A 23,875-nucleotide genomic window follows, 5' to 3' on the forward strand; every position below is an offset into this window, starting at 1 on the left:
TTGTGCTAACTTTTTGGTTTGTAGTATTCCTTAAGCCACCATATTCAAAGAGCACATTAAGTAATTTCTTTCCATCCACCTCCATATTTTAGCTCTCTTCTTGGATTCACATGCACCGCTTCAGATTAAGGGGGCGAATGTTTGAAATGTAGTCCTCATGGATTATGTAAGTTAGTTTATTCACTTGTGATGAAAGAGAAGGACAACAAATGAGGTTGAATAGTCATAATGTGTATGAGATCCCTCCTTGAATATGAAACTGAGGGTCATAAAATGTTGTATTTATGTGTATCATATAGTTGAATAATGGACCACACACTTATCTCTATCCATTTTCATTTGTATTTCTAGAAAATTAGAAAAGCAATGACTAGGATTATACCTATGATAGCCTAAAGGATTATATTTTCAAAGAGCTATCACCTGTTTTGAAAATGAGTGTTTATCAATGTGCTTAGATGTGACAAATCACTTGGAACATTACTTAATCCTATAACCCTTCTCCATGTAAAAAAGTGGCTTTATGCAAATCTAGAGGAAGCGGTCGACCCCAAAATATTCTTATGTCCCACCATTGTAGAGAAAACTCATTTCCTAAGTATTCAAAGAAACCTTGGTATGATACTTTTGTAAAAAGACCTATTTATTTTAATCATTTTTTTAACCATTAGAGGAGAGGCATGTGGACTTCCTTATCTAATACAACTCTTTCAAATGCACTAAATCAAAGAGCCAAGCCCCCATTAGCAATCATCAAACTAAGAGGTAAATACAATGACTCTTTATTGGGATCTTTGGTTATGCAAATCTAGCAATACGAGCTCCTAAAAATTAGTAGTGTAGAGTTTCATTATGATAATAGATGTCTATTTTGGAATATCTTTCCATAATTCTAATTCAATTATTAATACTTATTATGCGGATGGTAGAGATTTAATCTCCATGAAATATTTTTAATAATAGTCATGATAGAGGGTTAAGGTTTATCTTAAATGTAATTATGCTCATTTTTCTTTTCAATTCATGTTCACAAAGTTTATTGAGGTCTTATTTCTTATTGTTATTTTACTATGTTTTCGTGTTATATATATATGTGTGTGTGTGTGAAGATGTATTATAAGATAAATGTCTTAGTATCTATTATAGATTGACACTTATAAACATTTACTGGCCATTTAATTTATATGGTTTTCCTCACTTTTACTCCAACAAAATTAATCATTCAATAATCTAAAAATTACCAAAACTTAAAAAAAAAAAATAGCCATCATGTTAAAACTCTAGTTTTGAAGGACTCAATAACCCTACTTGACCATCAATTAAAATAACTATTATTTCAAAATTATTAGAACAGAAATAAATGACTATTGCATGTGGATATTCTGACTCCACCGAATAGCTAGATTCATAAAATAGACTAAGTCATTTTTGGATGGAGGCTATGTATTCTGGACAAAAGAGTGCTTGAAGATTGCTAAGAGGTGACCAGATCCTCCAGAATGTAGATTATTGAGCTGTACATCGCATTGCAATGGAGGCTCAAGCAATACCAGATCCAACCGGGAACTTGATGCATAAATATTGGATCATGCTTACACTTGAGTTGGGAAGCCATGTCGTTTATTATTTTTGACGTCTTTAGTTTCTATATTAATACGTTTTATTCATATATTTTATCTAGAGTTTATTGATTCATGTTTGAATTGAACGGTCTTGAACATAAACCCAGAAAATGATAGCCTTTTAACGCCATGTTTATCTAACTATGTTGGAATTCTGCAAGGTCGTTTTGTTTTTTCTTTCTCCGACACGTTAAAATTGAACTCTAAGAATAAAATTGACATTACAAATTCATTGATAAAGCAGAGAGAATCCACATCAATACTTTAGCTTCATAGGCCCTTCTTCCTTTCCCCGACACCTTAGAATTGAACTCTAAAGCATAAAATTGACATTACATGCATTCATAAACAAGACAAAAGCCACGTCAATGTTTTGTTTTAGCTTCATAGGTCCTTCCTGTCATGTCACATCACAGACATTCGAAATTTCAAAACATCGTTAAAACAGAGTATCTAGTGCTTGCATTCTACTTTAACGTGTATTGTATTAGTTCTCCAGCAGCGCATGCAAACTCCTATAACTAAGGCAGTAGAGCTAAGACTGGATCCTATATACATTAATCTCTCCGTGCTTATATACATGGTGCGAGCTGGCCAGACAAGAGCTAAGGACAAAATTCTCCCATGCTCTCGACATAAGGAAACTATTTTTTAAATGCACTGTAAACGTTCATTTTAATCGTGAGACTATAGCAATGTAGAGGAATTATTGTGAAGAAAAGAAGGGCGCAAATTGTGATATCATCTCGTCAGCTCACCTCAGTATTAACATTGCATACAAGTACTTGTCCAACTTGCAGATATCATTGCTTGTACTTGTTATCCGTCAAACTTACTAAAGAAGTGTCATAAATATGACTGCTATTATACATAAAAATGTAAGAACTAAACCATATAGTAACCAATGAAATATTTTGTTGGAAAAAAATTGGTCTGCTTAAGGATAGATTATGTTTACAGACCAAATGCTAGTCCTAGTTTACAATACCCTAAGCAAAGGGTAGAAATGCAAATAAAATATTTATATCTCAATGTCTGTAAATCAAAACTACAACCTACGTAGTTCTTTACAGACCACGCTAATAACAAATTGTATTGAAATTTGACATCAGCAGGAGCACCATCCTGCATCTTTTGCTTCTGGGGATATCTTAATTGGTTTCAAGTACACATCAAGTGATTCCATTTCTTTGCTCGATGATAACGTATCAGCTCCTGGCAAAGCAGCTGCTATCTTCCGGAACAAGGACTGCAAATGTTTTAGAAATACAAGTCATGAGTAATAAATTAAATATAACAGATTCAACGAACTAACAATTATTCTGGTAGATTGCACACTGATTGCACTTCAATCCTCTATGATAAGGTGTCTCTATAAATAAAACGTTGGATAAAAAGTTAAATTTAACAAAACTATTATACGAATATATATTTCTTCTGCCTTTCATTTGGAAGCAAACAAGTTAATAAAAAATTCAAAAAGGGCAAACCGAACATTTTTTATTCAGGGATGTGAATGCATTAATGTAAACATCAATTCATAACATATAAAAAAAATTAAAAACCACTGAGATCAATACAAAAATGGTTTACATTCATCATTAACATTTAATATTAAATTGTGTAACTGAAATTGGGAAAAAGTATGTTAATACTGTTAAAATTTAATTTTTAAAATATGTATTAAAGAAATTAATAATATTTTTAAAGATAATAATTATAAATTTCAATATTTATAATTTAAAAATAATATATTAATAATAATAAATTTTGATTTTTTTATTTTATATATATTACTAAAAAATTAAAAACAATATAACAAAGTATTAGTGGTTAAGGTTTCAAATTCTAAGAGTGTTTAAGGTTTGTTTTCTACAACTTTATTTGCTGGCTTCTTATATGATGATCTTGATTACCTATTAATATGACTTAGAATATTGAAGTCATACTTTTTTTATTCAAAATTTTGCAAATGTGTAAGGAAAAATCAATCTCCTAAATTTGAATAATGATTTCCTACTCCAAAATTGAATTGACAAATTTCTTTTCTTCTCTTTAGGAAACCCATTACTTAATGCTCTTGGTACAATTTCTAAGGTATGCTAATTTTTTCCTCTATACAACTTTGTTAGTACTTGGGTCAAATTCACATACATGTACCCTAGTCAACTTGATTAATTTGACCTATGGTAGCCTTCACCTATGTAAGCACAATCTCTTTTTTGGTTGTTAAAACAAGTTTTTTTTTCTAACAAAAAGATTGCGCAATCCCAAAATACCCTTTCTTCCCTAATGTATCCACATTAAGGATACATCAAACACCACCCAACAAGTTGGTAACCCAATAACCCTAACTACATTTAAACTTGTGGCTTTTGGCCTTTCCATAGGCAACAAATCTTAAAGAGATAGTTCAACCATTAAGATATACTATCAACTTAAACTACATATCACAATCTCAATATTCATATGCCTAGCTTGGTATTAATTTCCTTATCAACACTTCAAATTAAATATTCATTTTTTTTTTATTACAAAAATTCAAATTATATGTAATTCTTCCGATATGAATTTTTTGTTGTCGATATATTTTTTATTATATTTTTAAAATGATGCAATCCCTTATTACATGAGAGAAGAGGATGAAGTAGGGCAAGTATAAAATGCATAATCAACAAAATAGAGAGTGGAAAGAAAATTTAACAATGTCTGATAGATACATGATCAAAAAGAGAAAAATGATTAAATATAGTAAGATTGTTTTATGCACAAAAAATGAAGACCAATTTCTTTTGGATAATAGAGGATTTAGATAGCTTGTCTTTAATAATAACTTCACATCGAGCGATAGAAAGGAGGTAACCATCGTCTATTCTACTACATAGTATTGTACTGTATAATGTGTAAGGATACTTATGCAACATAAAATTTGAAGAAATTAAAATTTGGTAGTGCATATGTTCCAAGATGTGTATATGTGGCAATATTAGAACAAAAAATAGAAAACATTTGAAGCCAAACATTACAATGTTTATTAGTTCACGGAATTTGTTAGCCTATTGAGGTCAGTATATCAGGAGGGCCCTGTGGGTGGATTGTCTGGATGAATGCCTTGGAGCTTGAGATCCATGATAATAATGCACAACATATCCACTTCGTCTTCCAGAAGAGAAATTATTTATTGTAGAGCCACAATTATTTCAAAAGAGTTGCACTCAGAGGTTTGATGTCGGTACATCATTACATGCCAGTTGTATACTTCAAAATTTATGGCTTCATGCTCTTTTTGTTGTCACACATAGTGGAGATTGAAAACTCTGATGGCAAGGAGTTAGAATCAATAGAGAGGTCAAAATTATGCGAGTATCAAGAGGGAGGGACAATAGTATTTGGGCAAAAGAAGGAAGAGAACCAAATAGATCTAATAGAATACATAGTGTCCAAAAGACTCCAACACAACATCCAAATAAGAAAAAATGTGTTGTATAACAACTTGTAGAGTCAGCGCCCAGTAGGAAGGAGCAAGCCACTTCCAATTGAGAAACTTAGATGTTCACAAAGTTAAGACCTAGAACAAATAAATTGACAACACTGGTACACAAAAAGAACACTACACTACAGATCTACTTGGTGGGAAGGAGCACAAAAAGAACACTACACTGTCATCAAAGAAGAATACTCTAGAGAAAACTCTGAATCACAAGAAATTGGGCAAGACAGAAACAACTCTCAAGACAAGCATGGAGAAAGCCCTGCCCAACAACAAAAAAGAGCACTCGACAACCCCTCAAGTGTCAACAATTATGAGGATTCGATTATCGTGCAAAATAAATCTTCATTTGACAACAAAGCAGATCTCCTAGACCAAACCTCTTCTCCGACTATCTTCAAAAGGACGAACACAATTGATGGCGAAGCTAAGACACCATTGTTGCAAGAACTAGAAGAGATGAAGGAGATGCAAGATAAAGGAAGTTGGAAGACCGTAGAGAAAAAAAAGAGAGCTACAGCACCAATCTCGCCAAGAAAGACAAGGAGCCAGACAATTAAAAATTAAAAATATTATAGGTCCGATAGACCAATTTGGTCTCAGTGGACGGTAACCACCATCATCATCATCATCACAATATTTCATATTGCAATGAATATCATAAATTAGTTTTCTTACCTCCAACCACATAAGAGAAATATGCCAAATCACCTAGCTGCAGTGATGTTGAACCTACACTAGTTTCTCACAACAGAAGAATGACCATAGAATTTCCAAATATCATCATGGAGCTTCCAATTATACCAGTGCCTAGACGTCACCTTTGATAAAGAAGTAACCCACTTCAAAATTAACCATGAATTCAAAATTTTGGACCAACTCCACTCATATGCTATGAATGAGGATATGGTCCCGCGGCTAGATTCATTCTCGACGCAACATGAGAGCCGCACTCAATTTTTCATTTTGAAATTATTTTTTCTAGTACACTGAGGCCGAGGAATCGTCATGAATTGATCTGAGGTGATGCAATTATAACTAGCCATGAAATCGGGTCTATGCCACATAGAGGCTATTAAAGCAGGCACACTTGCATGACGAAAATTGTTATTTCCTGCCACGTCAAGGTGAAAGATGGTGTCCTCGAAAATCATGAGGTTGGGGGATTTAGTGAAGTCATTCATATGAATATCGGGGCCCAATAATGGGAGAAAAGGATCAAGCTAGGGATGGGGCAAAATGGCTCAAGGGGGTGTGAAATAGAAATGAGGGGCTTTAGGGAGTAAGATATGAATACTTACAGGACTGATATATAGCTTCTTATTCCATTGACCTATGGCTGCCCTTCATCTAGAAGAAAATCCTTATTGGCCTGATGATCCACCTCAAAATTAAGATTTATGAGGATGTGGAAGAAGGTAGAGCTAGAGAAGGAGAGAAGAATACTTTTAATTCCATGATACAGAAGGCTTAATGCATTATCTTTCGAAGGGCTGACAATTCTCAAATATCGAATAATTAGGGAAGAATCACCCATACTAAGAATCTATTTGACACCTCGATCATAAGCCAATGCTAACCCAGTAATAGTCCATGCATTCCACATGGTTGTTAGATTTCCACCCAAAGCCCCATGAGAATTTATCCACAATAATTCTTACGGGATTTTAGTAATATCCCTCCACCTCCTACCACCCTTAATATTGATATAAATTAATGACAAAAAAACTCTAAAAAAATAAATAAACAAATAATAAGTATCTTGACTATATAATATTTTTTCATATTATAGTTTATATTCTCAAAGTTTAAATTATATTGAATTTAATAATATATATCTCAACTTATAAACATTGAATATTCTTTAACCAAATACTTATTGTTTATAATATTTTTTCTCGGTTTAATTATAAATCCAATAAAACTAAGAAAACGACAAACCTATATACAATCTCAGGTCAACCTAATTAATGTAAAACCTTTGAAATTTTTAATTAAAAATCTTCAATATTAATTAAATTATTGTATAGCTAAGAGTTTCCTTTTAACTTTGGTAATATTTACATTATTAATTAATGGAAATATTTGAAAATTTTAATTAATCATTTTTAATATTAATTAAATTATTACATAGCTAAAAGTTTCCTTTTAACCTTAGTAATATTTACATTATTTTCAATAATTACGTAAAATGCATAGTCATTTAAAAAATTAAAAAGTTATTTCAGATTCTTCTCTTAACGAAAAAAAATATTAAATACTTGAAACGTACTCTTTCTAACTATCTAGAAATTAATTAGAATTTTTAATAGACAATAGGTGTGTGGAAGAGTGCTCTTTAAACTATAACCTCATATAGATTGACAGCGCAAGCTAAATGAACTAAGGGTTTCAACCCACTGCGATTGTAAATGACAATTTTGGTGCCATGGGAGTTTATTCCAAATATGTATTATAATTTTTGTTTGTATTTTGTATATCTCATCTAACTCATTGTAAACCTATACCACTACACATATTTTGATGGAGCAGTTTGATCTTTAGTTATTTTTGTCTTTTGGTTGGAATTGGGCCCTAATAAAAAAAATTGTGAGATTGCGGCTTTTTACAATTTAAAAGGTATTTTGCAATATATAAATAAATTCAGTGTCTTTCTCAAAAATGTCCGAAACACATAAATTATAGAGATTACAAAATTCAAACTTCCCATTTTACAAAATTTCCATCAAAATTTCAAACAAAATTAATTAAAAAAAAAACAAAAACATCTAATAACTTACCATATTTATTATTAACATATGAAAATAATTAGGATGAGCATGTTTTTATAACTCACTCTTAAATGCACAATCCATAAAAGATTCGTTAAATATAACCACTCATAAATTTTATGCTTTTTTTGTAGAACATGTACGATTACAATTATCCTTTTTCCTTGTGTGTGGAGGAAGTAGAAGACCATCGGGTGGTAGCCGGATGTGAGTCCAAATTCGGGGAATTTTCTATTCAATGGATAGGGGGCTTTCGAGGGGATGACTTGTCAATGGATACGGCACTTCATTCAGTTCAACGAGGGACTTTCTCACCTTCTTGTGAGCAGAGACCATCCTTTCGGGTGCATGCGGTTCCATGGGTAACTATTCTTATTCACTATCTTCGGTTCTTGATTGGGGAGGGGTGTATGTCTCATGTTTATCTTATCGGAACCAAGGAACAGTCCATTGGTTTGAAATTCCCCCATTTCATGTTATCTTGCTGAAACAAAGGAACAGTCCCTTGGTTTGAAATCCCTGTCTGTTTATTGTTGTCGAAACCAAGGAACAGTCCCTTGGTTTGAAATGCTCCTCATCCTTCGGTGAAGACTGCTACTCCGAGAGGTTTAGTGGTAGACAGGTTTATGGAACCAGGCCAGGCGTTGGTGGGAAGAAAGTTCTCTGTGAGACAAGCCCAAGAAAGGGTTGTGAAAGAAATAAATTAAGTTGTAGAGAAATCAATTATCAAGGCACATAGAGCACGGCGGCACGCCATGCCCTTGCCGACGTTTCTCACCGAAGTTTCTTTCTCTAAATGTGTGGGGATAGGCTACCCAATCCAGAAAGCTAGCCTAAAAAGACACTTAGAGGTGGAAAAGATATATGTTATTGTGTTGTGGGAACATGCGGTTGGTAGCTCCCTTAATTGCAAGGCTAAGTAAATCGTTGAGCAATTGGGAGTGTTTGTTTGTGAATGCTTTTGGTCTCTCTAGTGGTTTGATTACAGGTTGGCATTGGAAGCTTTCTCTACAAAATTCTTAATCTCCTTTATACTCTCTACAGAGTTCTTTGTTTGCAGTTTGGGCTTTTCCATTGTTCTCATCAATTTTTATGGAACTTATGACAACAAGCAAGTGTTCTGAGATCATCTCCTTGGAACTTATGACAACAAGCAAGTGTTCTGAGATCATCTCCTTCTCTCACACGTGTAATTTAAGTCACTCGGGACCTTAATTTTACTATGCATCACTCGGAAATTTACGAAGAAAATACAAGGTTGGATAGTCTGGCTAGTTTTCCTCTCAACTGGTCGTAAGTACCGAATTTGATAGATATTGAGCCTTTGGACTTAAAACCAATTCGAAAAAATAATTGAGGCTGTGTCAATGGGATTGCGAAGAAATTGCATAGATTCCTCATCCACGAGTCTAGAATATCAGGTCATGAGTAAGTTGTAGCAAATTATTAAATCATTGTCCATTTTTTTAGATCGATCAATACAAAACCAAGGTTCCCTCTTAAGTAGACGGTTAAAGAAACGGAGGCCGAAAAAGCTAAGTTTCTATTAGAAAGAAAAAGAGATTTGAGTATAAAGAGTTCTCCCAAGGCTAGTTGGTTTTAGACTATAATAACATCAAACCATTTTCATAATTTTCTCTCTCACATGTTGGAGTTAATGCTTATATTCCATATTTAAGAAGTTGGTTTGTGATGGTTGAGAATTTCTCTCAACCTCTCTATCTAATTTAGGAATAAGTTGGATCTCAGAAACTCTATTTAATAGAGTAATCTGAATGTAAATCTGTGTGTGAGTGTCTTTTCACATACACCATTTGTGCATAATATATGATTGAGTTTCTGTAATTGTGTTGTTTTAGCCATTTTTATCATGGTATCAGAGCTAGATCTGAACCTGTGTTGTCCATCTGAGGAGCGCTGCCTACCTGAGGAGCAACTGCTTGAATACTCGCTGCTGCGTTAACTGCGTGGAGCTGGACCGTCTTTTCTGGGCTGTCTGTAGTTAATTAAAGGTGCATGGATTGATCCGTCCGGGAGATTAATTTCTGAGGACATTTGAGCATTTCTGGCTGTCTGGTGAAGTAAATAGATAGGGTTTGATCAACCAGAGGATTTCAATTTCCGAGCAAATCTTAAACATTTCTAGTTGCAAGTCGTCGCAATTTCCGCTATTCAGAAATTCAAGAAATCGACTTTTGTCTGTTAATCGTGTAATTGCAAGCATCGAAGCTCGAAAATTCTTGTCGGGTGCTGGCCAGGCCATTGACCTTGCTCCCTTCTCCAAAATGGAATCTATGCCAAAGACACAGGCGGGGATCAGGTTTTCCTAACTGGCCGGGATCAAACCGTAGAAACAGTTTCCGCTGAGCTGCATAATCTCCACGTGGTAAAAAATGATTCGTAAAAATGATTCAATGAAGTATGACGAAAATCGAAAGATCTTATTGGCTTGTTAAATAATAGTATTATAAATTATTTGTAAATCAAATGATGAATTCTGATGATGAAGAGAGTGAACCTATTAAACTCTTTTAAAAATAACCAGCAGTTCAACTATGTGTCTGATGCCAGTACTTAAAGATCAAGTAGCAGTAAGGCTCAATATGGATGGTTGTCCAGATAGTATGGCAGTTGCAGATCTAGGGAAGGATCCCTCATTAGTGGTAGACATGGAAGTGGTTTCCTAATGAGGTTATGCGACAGATTGGGATGCTGTCGAGTAATTGACTTTGGGAGGTCCTTGATTCGGGAGTTGAGGAAGGGAACTCGGGAATCCAACTTGCCAACTACACCTTTCCGAGGGTTATGAGGCAACTTGATGGAGCATCTACTGATAAGCTTGATTATTTTGTTATTTTCATGTAATCTAATCATTAAGGGGGGATGTTGGAGTTAATGCTTACATTCCATATTTAAGAAGTTGGTTTGTGATGGTTGAGAATTTCTCTCAACCTCTCTATCTAATTTAGGAATAAGTTGGATCTCAAAAACTCTATTTAATAGAGTAATCTGAATGTAAATCTGTGTGTGAGTGTCTTTGCACATACACCATTTGTGCATAATATATGATTGAGTTTCTGTAATTTTATCATCACAAGAGATTACAAAATATTACAAAATACTATTTGGGAAATGTCAACATTGTATGGTTTGCAAGTTTGAGATTTTTAGTGAGTAGCTACCATGGTAGTGGAACATTGGGAAACATATTTTAGGAAGTCTATGGAAGTTAACATTTTCAAAAGCATGAAGGTAGATCTTTTCTTTCTAAGGATGAGGACATGTATACATACAAGTCACACGAGAGGGGAGGTTGCAAGCTTTTGGATACTTGAGGAAAGATAGGCATCTGGGCACTAACTAATGGTTCGATGACAGAATTTTTTATTGACTTCTTTGAGCTTTTGGACAATGATTTACTTTGAGTTGTGGAGGATGTGTGGTCAAAAGGAAAAGTGTCGAGTATTGTGAATTTGAGTTTCATTACACTCATTCTCAAGGTAGATCATCTATCCTCATTTGAGAAATTTTGACCTATGTCCTTTTAAAATAGTATTTAAAAAGTAATTTCCAACTTGATAGCAGTGAGATTGAAGCCTATTCTGTGAAGGTATGTGTCAAAATGAGCAATTTGGGTTGTAAGGAAAACAATTCCATCAAGCTATGGGTGTACCTAGGAAGTGACGCATAATCAAGATGGGACATACCCTTGTAATGGTCTTCAATATTGACATGTCAAAGGCTTATGATAGAGTTTCTTGCCTTTACCTCCATTTTCCACTGCTCCATATTGGTTTTACCTTACCTCTAGTCCATTCCATGGTGGGACATATCCCATCTATAAAATTTGGGGTGTTAATAAAGGGTTCAAAATCATTTGCTGTTAAAGTTTCTAGAGTTATAAGATAAGGCTACCCCCTACCTCCTTACATCTTCCTTCTTGTTGTGAAGGATTAAATCATTTTATTGAAGATACAAAAGCGAAAATTCTTTTAGATGGTATTAAAATTAATAGGGAATTAGCCATGCCACATTCACTTTTTAGTGGAAGATGTGTTGTGATTAGGTTCTACATTTGGTAGGGATATCTTTATGCTCAAGGATATCTTGAGTATTTTTAAGAAGACAACTAGTATGGAAGTAAACGAGAGGAAGTCGATGCACTATTTAGCATATGTAAGAGATGAGATTTGGCTGGATATAAAATACTCTTTTCTGTTCCAACATCATTGTCTTGATGGAGGGTTGAAATATTTAGGAATTAACTCAAAATTCATTGGTTATGTCAACTGTAATTGGTTCTAGTTGTTAGAGAAAGTGGAAAAGTGAATTTCCGTTTATTGTAACAAGTGGTTGTCTCGTGGATGTAGACTGACTGTTGTAAAATCAATTTTAGAAGTAGTACATATTTATTGGGAGATTTTGGCCTCCATTCCTAATGGGGTTTTGAATAATATAGGGAAATGTTTTTTTAATTTCTTATGTTAGTAAATTTCAAAGTACAAAGGTGCTCATTGGGTCAACTAGAAGAAGGTGGTTCAACATAAGTATTTGAGAGGGAAAGGGCTATAGACACTTTCTCCTTTGTCCAAGAAATGATAGCTAACTCTTTGTATAGTGTTCTAATCAAAGATAGCCTCTTGAAGTAGATTTGAGTTCACAAGTACATCATAATAAATTCAATGGTGATATAGATTAAAAGGGAGACCAAGAGAGTACTTAATCTCTCAAACTAGTGGAAGGAACTATCTTGAATTCTCCATTGGTATGGGAGCATATCTTGCATTGAAAGTGGGTAATGTATTAGAGATCAAATGTGGAAAATATGCAGTCACGCGGTCTGGTCCACATGTATTTTTACTCAATGTTATAGTATTATTCTTCAGGATTCCTAGCAAGTCACTTTGAACCTTATAGTTAAGAGGGTGAAGGCCAATCCTTTGAAACAAGGATGGAAAACATCAAAAGATATTGGGTTGGAAAGAGATAATACCGCTATCTAGAGATATTTTGTTGTAAAGCTAGAGAAAGCACATACCAAATTATCTAATAAAAATTAGTCATTGGCTTGGATTTTTCAACAAGACAAGGGTAAACTGCACTACAAAGTTAGGATACAATGGAGCTTTGACCAGGGAGGGTTATATTTCAAATGGTGGTGAAGGAAACTATGGAAGATGGTCACTCCAATAAAATCCATGATGTTGATTTCGCTTATTATAAATGGGAAGGTTTTAACTTTGTTACTAAAAGGAGGAAGAGAAGGGCGAAGGATTTGGCTCTTTGATAGATTGAGTGAGTAATCATATGAGCATCCATATTTGCATTTGCATTATGAGTCACATGTATGTATCAAATTGGAGAAACTTATGGGTCAGCAAAATTTATGGTATGGTACTAATATTGAATGCAATCTCCAATTTTGGTATTAAGGAAGAACATTAAAGAAGTGGAAGGTGCTCCCCTTTCTAACTTTGTGGGGAATTTATATTGCAATAAATAAACTAACAATCAAAGGTAGGTATTACCCTCCTTTCTATATGTTCACACAAATTTGGTCTTTACTGTGTTATTTCTCTATAGCCCTTGAAGACACCTCAGGTCCCAAAAGGTTTACATATAAACAAGTCCAGATCACGGGCCCTTTTAATGGTGCATGGAGAGATTGGGAGGTTATGGTGGAATTGGTCTTCTTGCTCTCTCTATTAGATTCTCATGTCTTTGGTTGTGGTAAAACCAATTTGAGTGATTTCAAGTCATTGTTTTAGTCACTAAATTTTCTTTGAAATTCCATGTTTCTTCATTTCATGTTATGCAATGTTCATTATTTAAAATCAGTTTTACACATTCCTTTGTACATGTTGTCAATAACTTACTTCTCTCATAGAAATGCAAGATGAAATGTTTTATATTGCTATTTTAGTAAATTCACTATGATAATCCTTTTATTTAGTAGAATTCATATGCCAATGGGCCTTTTAAAGAAAGTTTATGTTTGGACAAAAATGTATACATGCTAGAGTAATTCGACAAAGATATTCTACATAATAGATGATCTAATTCTCTAGATGATTTTTAAAAAGATTTATGCTCCTTTTTATCATTCTAATAATTGACGCACACTAAGAATGTATTTTTTTTTTCATCTTGAATTAAAACTATAGTTTTTTCTATGGGAAAAAATAGTGTGTCACGTTGTCTATTCTTAATGTTGGTGATAGTTTCTAATTAATTATAAAGTGTCGAAATATTCATTTTGTTGACTAGAGAGAGACTACTCATTTAGATGTTGCATTCAAAATCCGAAATAATGTCAAACATTGTTATTGCATACATAAAATGAGGGGTTTATTTTTTATATGATTTATACTTTTGAAATTTGTTCAACATACGATTGTCATTAATGAATTATTTGACCAACAAACCTGACTTTTCATGTTAGACTTGAAGGTACACTACATGCTAAACACATGTAGGAACATCATGGACAACAAAGGCGCCCAAATGGAAGACCAAATCAAGTAGATAGGCTCCTCGATATACATGGTTCTTTCAAATTTGATTTTGCCAGTATATTTTTTGTTTTGAAATTTAATTTTTACCCCAAAAATCCCCGTATGATGTGTACCATGTTGATAAATGCCTATAACCCCTCTGAGACCACCAATTGTTCCGTAAATGGTCTAAATGTGACTTTCACACTTCAAAGGTTTCATGCTTAGCTCACATTGTCAGTTATGATATGGTGTGACTTCATCCCAAGAAAATCAAGAAAATGAAATATTGGCAATGCACCAAGACCATGGAAATCTTATGTCATTTTGTAGCACTTATGGACTACTAAAGGAAGTTTGTGAAGAATTATGGGAAAATTGCAGCTCCCTTCATTTCCCAAATAAAGAAATGTGCCTTTGTATGGAATGATCCCAGAAAGTATGTTTCTATTGTTGGCATTATGATTCTGGTATGGCTCTATATTACAGGTGTTGTACTTGATGGAAACTCTCTTAAGTGGCAATGCTCTGTTCAGGCTCTCAAAATGTTGGAAAATAAGAGGTACACAGGTACATTGTACAAAAGCTGCGGACCCGTAGGAATATCATAGATAAAGTGCTTACATACCCGCAGGTTACCCGTTCATGAGGTGCGGACCCCCAGTTCACTCACTTCAAGGCAGAGAAGCGTGCTCACGTGGTGTTTCTTATGTTTGGCCCGTGGTATTTAGCCCGTCGTTCTTAATTCTATGGTATTGGCCCGTGGTATAGGATCTAATTTAGCCCCGGTTTGGATCCCTTGTATTGGTTATTGATGGTTTTGTCCCATGGTGTGAATAAGGGCTTGACTATAAATAGGGAAGGAGATCACTTGGTTAATGTATCTTTTGCAAATTGAATATCTTAAGATCTGAAATATTGGGTTATCGGTTTAAAAGCTTCATCTATATAAAAGTGAAGTTGAAAGTGAATCTATGAATTGTGATCTCTCGGGCGCATGATCAGATCTGGGCATCTGCCTATCTGTGGTACGTTGGTGGACTGCCAATTTGGTCCTAATCAGAGGTTCGTAGGTAATTAACTGTGCAAGTGCGGGGGTACGCACAGCAGAAGAAGGCGCAGTGCGTGGGTACGCATAGCAGAAGAAGGCGCAGTGCGTGGGTACGCAACGCGATAGAGGTTCAAGTGCGGAAGAACAGTAAAGGTACGCGGCATGGCAGAGGTTCAGGTGCGGAGCACAGTGAAAGTACGCGGCGCTACAGAAGCCGCAGGTGCGTAGATACGCGGCGCGATAGCAGTTGAGGGTGCGTGGCCACAGTAGTAGTACACGGCGTGATTGAAGAAACAGTGCGTGGGTACGCGGTGCAGTGGAAGGCTCTCTGCGGGGATACACAGAGACGCAGAAGGTGAAGTGTGAAGCCACGCAACCCAGATAAATAAAAATTGCGTATCTGTCCTAAAACATTTGTTGATCATCCTCTATTTATTGCTGCAGAGTTCTGGGTTTATATTTCTGGTACTATCTTTCTGTTTATAGCATTCCGAGAAGTTGGGTAATTCTTGGTTGATTGTATAAGGAGTTTGGGTAATTTGCATGTACTTGATGTTTATTTGATATTCTTGGATCCAGTTCGAAAATTTATGAAAAGTGGTCCTTGAAAGAAAAGAAGTAGGGGGTTGTAGCTCCCTTCCAGGAGAGACTGGAAAATGAGAGAGAGTTGTAGCTCTCTGCAGGTTGCAGCCTGCGTACTGGTAAAGGACTACACCAATACAAAATCATTGTAAAAGGAGTTTCTAATTGGAAGAAGATAGAAACATATTGCAGCAGGTGGTTTTCACCCACATTGGGTTTCCACCTTATATCTGGTGTTCTTTGGTGTGACTATCTGTTTTTTGTTCATGCTCATTGTTTTATGGTACTAACATACAAGAATAATTCAAAGTATACATAAGGAAGATTTATTAAAAAGAACTTGATAATACTGATTCACCCCCCCTCTCAGTATTATTTCCAACAATTGGTATCAGAGCAGGTCCTTCAGAGAAGCTTGATCGCTTGAAGGAAGATCATTCATCATGAGCAACTACGAGAGGGAAGCATCAATCAGGCCACCAATTTTTGATGGGACAAACTTCAATTATTGGAAGGTAAGAGTTACTGCCTATCTTCAATCTCTTGGTACAGAAGTTTGGGATATCATAGATACAGGCTACACTTTTCCTTCAGCTACTCCTACAGATCCGGCCGAGAAGAAGAAATATGAAACAAATGCTAAAGTAGTCAATACTCTGCAGGGATGCTTGTCTCAAATAGAATTCGTGAAGGTTATGCAATATAAATCCGCAAAGGAAATATGGGACAAGATTGTCTTGAGCTACGAAGGAGATGAACAGGTAAAGCGTGCTAAACTTCAAACCGTCAGGATTCAGTATGAGAATCTCAGAATGTATAATGATTTAAGTGTGGCTAACTATTTCCTTTGGGTAGACGAGATTGTTAATTGCATGAAAAACTTGGGTGAAGAAATAAAAGAGGTTATTGTGGTTGAAAAAGTTTTAAGATCATTGTCCCCCAAGTTTGAATCTAAAGTGTCTGCAATAGAAGAAAAGGAAAATCTACTAACTCTTACTATGTCGCAGCTACGCGAAATTCTAACTACTTATGAAATGAGAAAAGGAGGTCCATCAGACAGGAGAGAAGCTTCTTTCAAGGCTTCAGGCAAAGGAGACTACTATGAAGCAAGTCACGCGCCAGAAGAAGAATAAGAATCAAATTTTGTCAGAAATCTTCAACGGGGTAATGGAAGGTTCAGAGGTAAGTTACCTTTTAAATGTTTTGCTTGTGGAAGAGTAGGTCATTATGCTGCGAAATGTCCTCATAAGGATAAGATTGACAAAGGAAAGGAACCTGCTAGATGGAACAAGAAACATAATGCAAATAATAAAAGCTACTACACTCATGAAGATAGTGATGGTCTATCAAATAGTGATGAAGATGAATGAAGTAATGACTATAAACTTTTAATGGCATTTGAAGATGATGAGTACATGGATGCTATAGATGTGGATAGCCTTTATGAAGAAATTTCTAGACTCAAGAGATGTACAGAAGAAAAGAATATGATCATTGATACTCTACAATTTCAAATTGATGAAAAGGAAAAATATCTTGAAAAATTAGAAGGTGAAATTGTTGGTCTTAGAAAAGAGATTGAGAAAACAATGGCTATTAATCTTAAGTTTGTTAAAGGATCTGAAACTCTGGATGAGATCATCAATGTACATCATTCTCCACTAAACAAGACAGGTCTAGGGTATAATGGAGAAACTTCTCAAGCATCCACCTCAAAGAGTTATCTTGATGCAGCAAGAAGGAATGAGCAAAAGCACAATGGAGATCACCAGGTAAAGCAGGGACGAATTACATCAAGAACAAACAAAGACTATCAGGTAAACCAGGGGCAATCCGTCTTAAGAATGAACAAAAGCTACAACCAGCCACAGGTAAAATCCTCTCAATTTGCTTCAAGAATGGATGACAATAGAAATTACAATCATCTGGTCGGAAGATTTGATAACCGCTGAAGTTTCTTCAATGGACAATGCTTCTCTTGCCATAACTTTGGTCACAAAGCAGCGCAATCTGTTGCATATAAAACAATCATGACTAGAGAAGCTCAAAAACAAAGAAGTATGATCGGGATTACAAAAAGGACCTATAACAACTTTTTGTCTCTTGAAAATGAAGTTGAATGTTCTATTTGCAATAACTTTGGTCATGAATATTCTGAATGCAGGAGCAGGTTTCAGCAGACAAAGGAACAAGCCTCAAGCACCAAAACATGGAGAATAAAAGAACCACAAACAAAAAGATGTGGGATAGCATTTTATGCAGAGGGACAGGAAAATCTATGGTACATTGACAGTGGATGTTCGAAGCATATGATAGGTGATAAAGAAAAACTTGAATCATATTCTTCTTTAGAAAAGGGAAAGAAAGTTTCTTTTGGAAATGATACTCCTGCAGCTATAAAAGGAAAAGGCACTGCTCAGTTAAAAGAAAAGGTCAAAGTTGGAAATGTTTTGTATGTTGATGGATTGAAGCATAATTTTCTGAGTGTCAGCCAGATGTGTGATCATGGAACCGACGTGATATTTAGATCAAATGGATGTCTTGTTCGTGATCTCGATACAGGTGAAACAATGATCAAAGGTAAAAGAACTCCAAATAATCTATACATATTTGAAGAAGGACGACAACAATGCTATCTGAGCAAGGATGATGAGCACTGATTATGGCACCGGAGGTTGGGGCATCTAAGCTTTTCACAAATAAGGAAAGCATGCAAATATCAGGCAGCTCGTGGTCTTCCAGATATCAAAATTCCAGACAACACCATATGCAAATCATGTCAGTTTGGAAAGCAAACCAGAACTAACTTTCCGGAGAAGGAAGGATCAGCTAGCATGCCTCTTGAGCTAGTACATAGAGATACATGTGGTCCATTCAGGAAAAGGACACCTCGAGGAGAAGAATACTTGATATTATTCATTGACGATTTCTCCAGGTTTGTCTGGTTAGGACTTATGAAGCAAAAAGATGAAGCATTCAAAAAATTCAAATCCTTTAAAGCCTTGGTTGAAAATGAATCAGGATACAAAATTAAGTGCCTCAGGTCCGACAGAGGTGGGGAGTTCACCTCAAATGAATTTTTCGATTTCTATGAAGAACATGGGATAAGAAGAGAATTCTCTACAGCTAGAACTCCTCAGCAAAATGGAGTGGTAGAAAGAATGAACAGAACAGTCCAACAAATGGCTCGTGCTATGCTTGATGAGTCTGAAACTCCCGCAACTTTCTGGGGTGAAGCTGCATATGCTGCGGTTGTTATTCTCAACAAAACAAATGTTCGGGTGAACAGCACTCAAACCCCTCATGAGCTCTGGTATGGTGAGACTCCTTCGGTAAAGCACTTCAAAATCTTTGGGAGCAAATGTTATATTAAGAATACTGATGAGCAACTTGGAAAACTTGAACCTAGAGCACATGAAGGCATTCTTCTTGGTTATTCTCCACACAGCAAAGCATACAAGTGCTACAATAAAAGACTTGGAAGAATTGTTGACAGCATTGATGTAGTGGTTGATGAGAAGGGATACATTCCTAGGCAAGTAAATCATGAAGATATCGAAGAAGATGAAGACTACCCTCAAAGACAGAATGATGAAGAAGAAGAACCTCAATAAGAACCAGAAGAGGAGATAAGGATAGAAGAGAAGACCCCATCCAGTTATGTTCAGAAGAATCATCCATAATCTCATATTTTGGGGCAGAAAGAAGCAGGTGTACAAACAAGAAGAAAAATTGCAGAAGCTTCAAGCTATTTGGCATTACTCTCTTCCACTGAACCACAAAATGTGAAAGAGGCATGCAAAGATGAATGTTGGGTCAAAGCAATGGATGAAGAACTTGAGCAGATCGAAAAGAACAACACTTGGGAGTTGGTTCCTAGACCAAAGGATAAGAATGTTATAAGGACAAAATGGGTCTTCAAAAATAAATTGAATGAAAATGGGGAAGTAAGTAGAAACAAGGCCAGACTTGTTTGTAAAGGGTATGCGCAGCAAGAAGGAATAGATTTTGAAGAAACTTTTGCTCCTGTTGCAAGACTTGAGGCCATCCGAATGTTCCTTGCTCTCTCAAGCTTTTAAAACTTCAAAGTATTTCAAATGGACGTGAAATCAGCCTTTCTAAATGGAGACTTGGAAGAAGAAGTATACATTGAGCAGCCAGATGGTTTCATTCTTGGAAATGATCCAAATCTTGTATGCAGATTGAAAAAGGCTCTCTATGGTCTCAAACAAGCTCCAAGGGCTTGGTACTATCGTTTGGACAAGTATCTTCATCAACAAGGTTTTTCAAAAGGATCAGCAGATAGCAATCTTTATATAAAAGTTGAAAACAACAAATTGCTAATACTTGTTGTGTATGTAGATGAAATTATCTTTAGCAGCAATGAAGAAGCTATGAGTCAAAGCTTTGCCTTGGTAATGCAGAAAGAATTTGAAATGTCCTTGCTGGGATAACTGACATATTTTCTTGGTTTGCAAATCCAACAAAAAGAAGGAGGGATCTTTTTGTCTCAAACCAAGTATCTCAAGCAGATTTTGAAGAAATATGGCATGGAAGATGCAAAACCAGTATGTACACCCATGGTCACAGGATGTAGCCTCAGTGCAAATGATGAATCAGCAGCAGTGCATCAACCAACCTACAAATCTATGATTGGAAGTCTACTTTATTTGACAGGTACCTGACCAGACATCATGCATGCAGTGGGAATAGTTGGAAGATTTCAGGAAAATCCAAAGAAAACTCATCTTCAGGCAGTAAAGAGAGTCTTCAAATATCTTCAAGGAACTCAAAACTATGGCTTATGGTATCCTAGAGATACAGATCCCACACTTCATGCTTATACAGATGCAGATTGGGCCGGAAGCGTGGATGACAGGAAGAGCACAAGTGGTGGTGCATTCTTTATGGGTTCCAGATTAGTATCTTGGTTCAACAAGAAACAGAGTTCGATTGCCTTGTCTACAACTGAAGCGGAATATATTGCTGCTGCATCTTTCTGCACTCAACTCCTTTGGATGATGCAGACATTGCAGGATTTTCAAATCACTTATACACCACCTATCTCCATCTTATGTGATAACACAAGTGCAATCAGCATTTCAAAGAACCCAGTCATGCATTCAAAGACTAAGAACATACCGATCAAGTATCATTTTCTCTAGGCACAAGTACTTGAACAAAAGGTCAAGTTGGAGTATGTTCCTGCTAAGGAACAAGTTGCTGATATACTCACCAAACCATTGCCCAGGGAGACCTTTGAATATCTCAGGCAAAAGCTGGGGGTTGTTGATGCATCATCTTGTTGTTGAATCTCTTCTGATGGTTGGTTGTACGCAAGGCTCATCTGGGGTATATGCGTACATGTGCTGGGTTGCAGATTGGTCAAAGATTGAATGGCACAGGTTCAGGGGGAGCATATAATGCATTGTTGGCATTATGGAGGAAGTACAGAAGGAGATCATGGATGCTGGTCTGAATATTGCTGCAATATGTCTCTATCTCTTTCATGGTCATTTATGGTGTTTGGTGGATTATGGTTCTTCTTTGCAGATCTGGTTTATAGTCAGGGGGAGCATGTTCTTAGGGGGAGCATAACCCTTTGCCCTTGATGTCAAAGGGGGAGAATGACATTGAAGATCTTGAGGTTGCCATCAAGTCCAAAGGGGGAGATTGTTGGCATTATGATTCTGGTATGGCTCTATATTACAGGTGTTGTACTTGATGGCAACTCTCTTAAGTGGCAATGCTCTGTTCAGGCTCTCAAAATGTTGGAAAATAAGAGGTACGCAGGTACACCGTACAAAATCTGCGGACCCGCAGGAATATCATAGATAAAGTGCGTACACACCCGCAGGTTACCCGTTCATGAGGTAAGGACCCCCAGTTCACTCACTTCAAGGAAGAGAAGCGCGCTCACGTGGGGTTTCTTATGTTTGGCCCGTGGTATTTAGCCCGCCGTTCTTAATTCTATGGTTTTGGCCCGTGGTATAGGATCTAATTTAGCCCCGGTTTGGATCCCTTGTATTGGTTATTGATGGTTTTGTCCCATGGTGTGAATAAGGGCTTGACTATAAATAGGGAAGGAGATCACTTAGCTAATGTATCTTTTGCAAATTGAATATCTTAAGATCTGAAATATTGGGTTATCGGTTTAAAAGCTTGATCTATATAAAAGTGAAGTTGAAAGTGAATCTATGAAGTGTGATCTCTCGGGCACATGATCAGATCTGGGCATCTGACTATCTGTGGTACGCTGGTGGACTGCCAATTTGGCCCTAATCAGAGGTTCGTAGGTAATTAACTGTGCAAGTGCGGGGGTACACACATCAGAAGAAGGCGCAGTGCATGGGTACGCACAGCAGAAGAAGGCGCAGTGCGTGGGTACGCAGCACAATAGAGGTTCAGGTGCGGAAGAACATTAAAGGTATGCGGCGTGGCAGAGGTTCAGGTGCGGAGGCACAGTGAAAGTACGCGGTGCTACAGAAGCCGCAGGTGCGTTGATGCGCGGTGCAATAGCAGCTGAGGGTGCGTGGCCACAGTAGTAGTACGCGGCGTGATTGAAGAAATAGTGCGTGGGTACGCGGTGCAGTGGAAGGCTCTCTGCGGGGATACGTAGAGACACAGAAGGTGAAGTGTGAAGCCATGCAGCCCAGATAAAGAAAAATTGCGTATCTGTCCTAAAACATTTGTTGATCATCCTCTATTTATTGCTGCAGAGTTTTGGGTTTATAGTTTTGGTACTATCTTTCTGTTTACAGCATTCTGAGAAGTTGGGTAATTCTTGGTTGATTGTATAAGGAGTTTGGGTAGTTTGCATGTACTTGATGTTTATTTGATATTCTTGGATCCAGTTTGAAAATTTATGAAAAGTGGTCCTTGAAAGAAAAGAAGTAGGGGGTTGTAGCTCCCTTCTAGGAGAGACTGGAAAACGAGAGAGAGTTGTAGCTCTCTGCAGGTTGCAGCCTGCGTACGGGTAAAGGACTGCACCAGTACAAAATCATTGTAAAAGGAGTTTCTAATTGAAAGAAGATAGAAACATATTGCAGCAGGTGGTTTTCACCCACATTGGGTTTCCACCTTATATATGGTGTTCTTTGGTGTGACTATCTGTTTTTTGTTCATGCTCATTGTTTTATGGTACTGACATACAAGAATAATTCAAAGTACAAATAAGGAAGATTTATTAAAAAGAACTTGATAATACTAATTCACCCCCCCTCTCAGTATTATTTCCAACATCTATATCTTTATGGGAAGACATATCTACTACACTCATCAAAATTATGCACTATTTCATTTAGACATTTGTCTTGGAACGAGACAATTTGGGAAAAGGTTTTGGATTGATGCAAATGCAAGAAGTGCAATTCTTGGCATTTAGTAATAAAAAATTATACGACAAACATTTTGCAAAGTCCACCAAAGACAAAAGGATGATTTAACCATATTTAATGCAAAATGCTTTCAAATCAAGATCAACCACCATCATTTAAATTATTTTCTAGAATATAAGTTCTTATCCTCGAAGCAAAACAAGTGGGTAATTAAGATTCCTGGGTATAATTATGATATCCATAAGAAAGGAAAAGAGAATGTGGTGGATAACACTTATTCTAGAGATTATGAGGAGATGGACCTCTCTTTGCTTTATCCTTGTACCAAATTGACTTGCCAAAACCTAACAAAACTTGTTGCAAAATGAAATTAAGGTTCAACTTATACAAGTACTTCAAAAGAACCCGAGTTCCCCTCTAATATATACTTGGTATGAAGATACCTTAAGGTGATAAAGGGCATAATTTTCTAGCATTGAATTATACTTTAAAAGAAATGGGTGTTAGAGAAGTTGAGTGCTATAGTGG

General features: G+C 36.2%; 1 protein-coding gene across 1 annotated transcript in view; it reads right to left on the bottom strand.

Annotated features, from left to right (window-relative positions):
* Positions 1–2,361: 2,361 nt before the first annotated feature.
* The window catches only part of LOC149155691 (ras-related protein RABH1e-like), a 224,987-nt gene continuing 203,473 nt past the window's right edge, over positions 2,362–23,875 (bottom strand). Inside the window, exon 6 of the mRNA XM_089441074.1 lies at positions 2,362–2,871. Coding sequence (XP_089297200.1) covers positions 2,731–2,871 — 141 coding nt within the window. The 3' untranslated portion in view covers positions 2,362–2,730. The remainder of the gene's footprint in view (positions 2,872–23,875) is intronic.

Source organism: Pinus tabuliformis, chromosome 9 (assembly GCF_031772625.1).
Source record: "Pinus tabuliformis cultivar Carrire ecotype Pingquan chromosome 9, CPIR1, whole genome shotgun sequence".
Classification (NCBI taxonomy): domain Eukaryota; kingdom Viridiplantae; phylum Streptophyta; class Pinopsida; order Pinales; family Pinaceae; genus Pinus; species Pinus tabuliformis.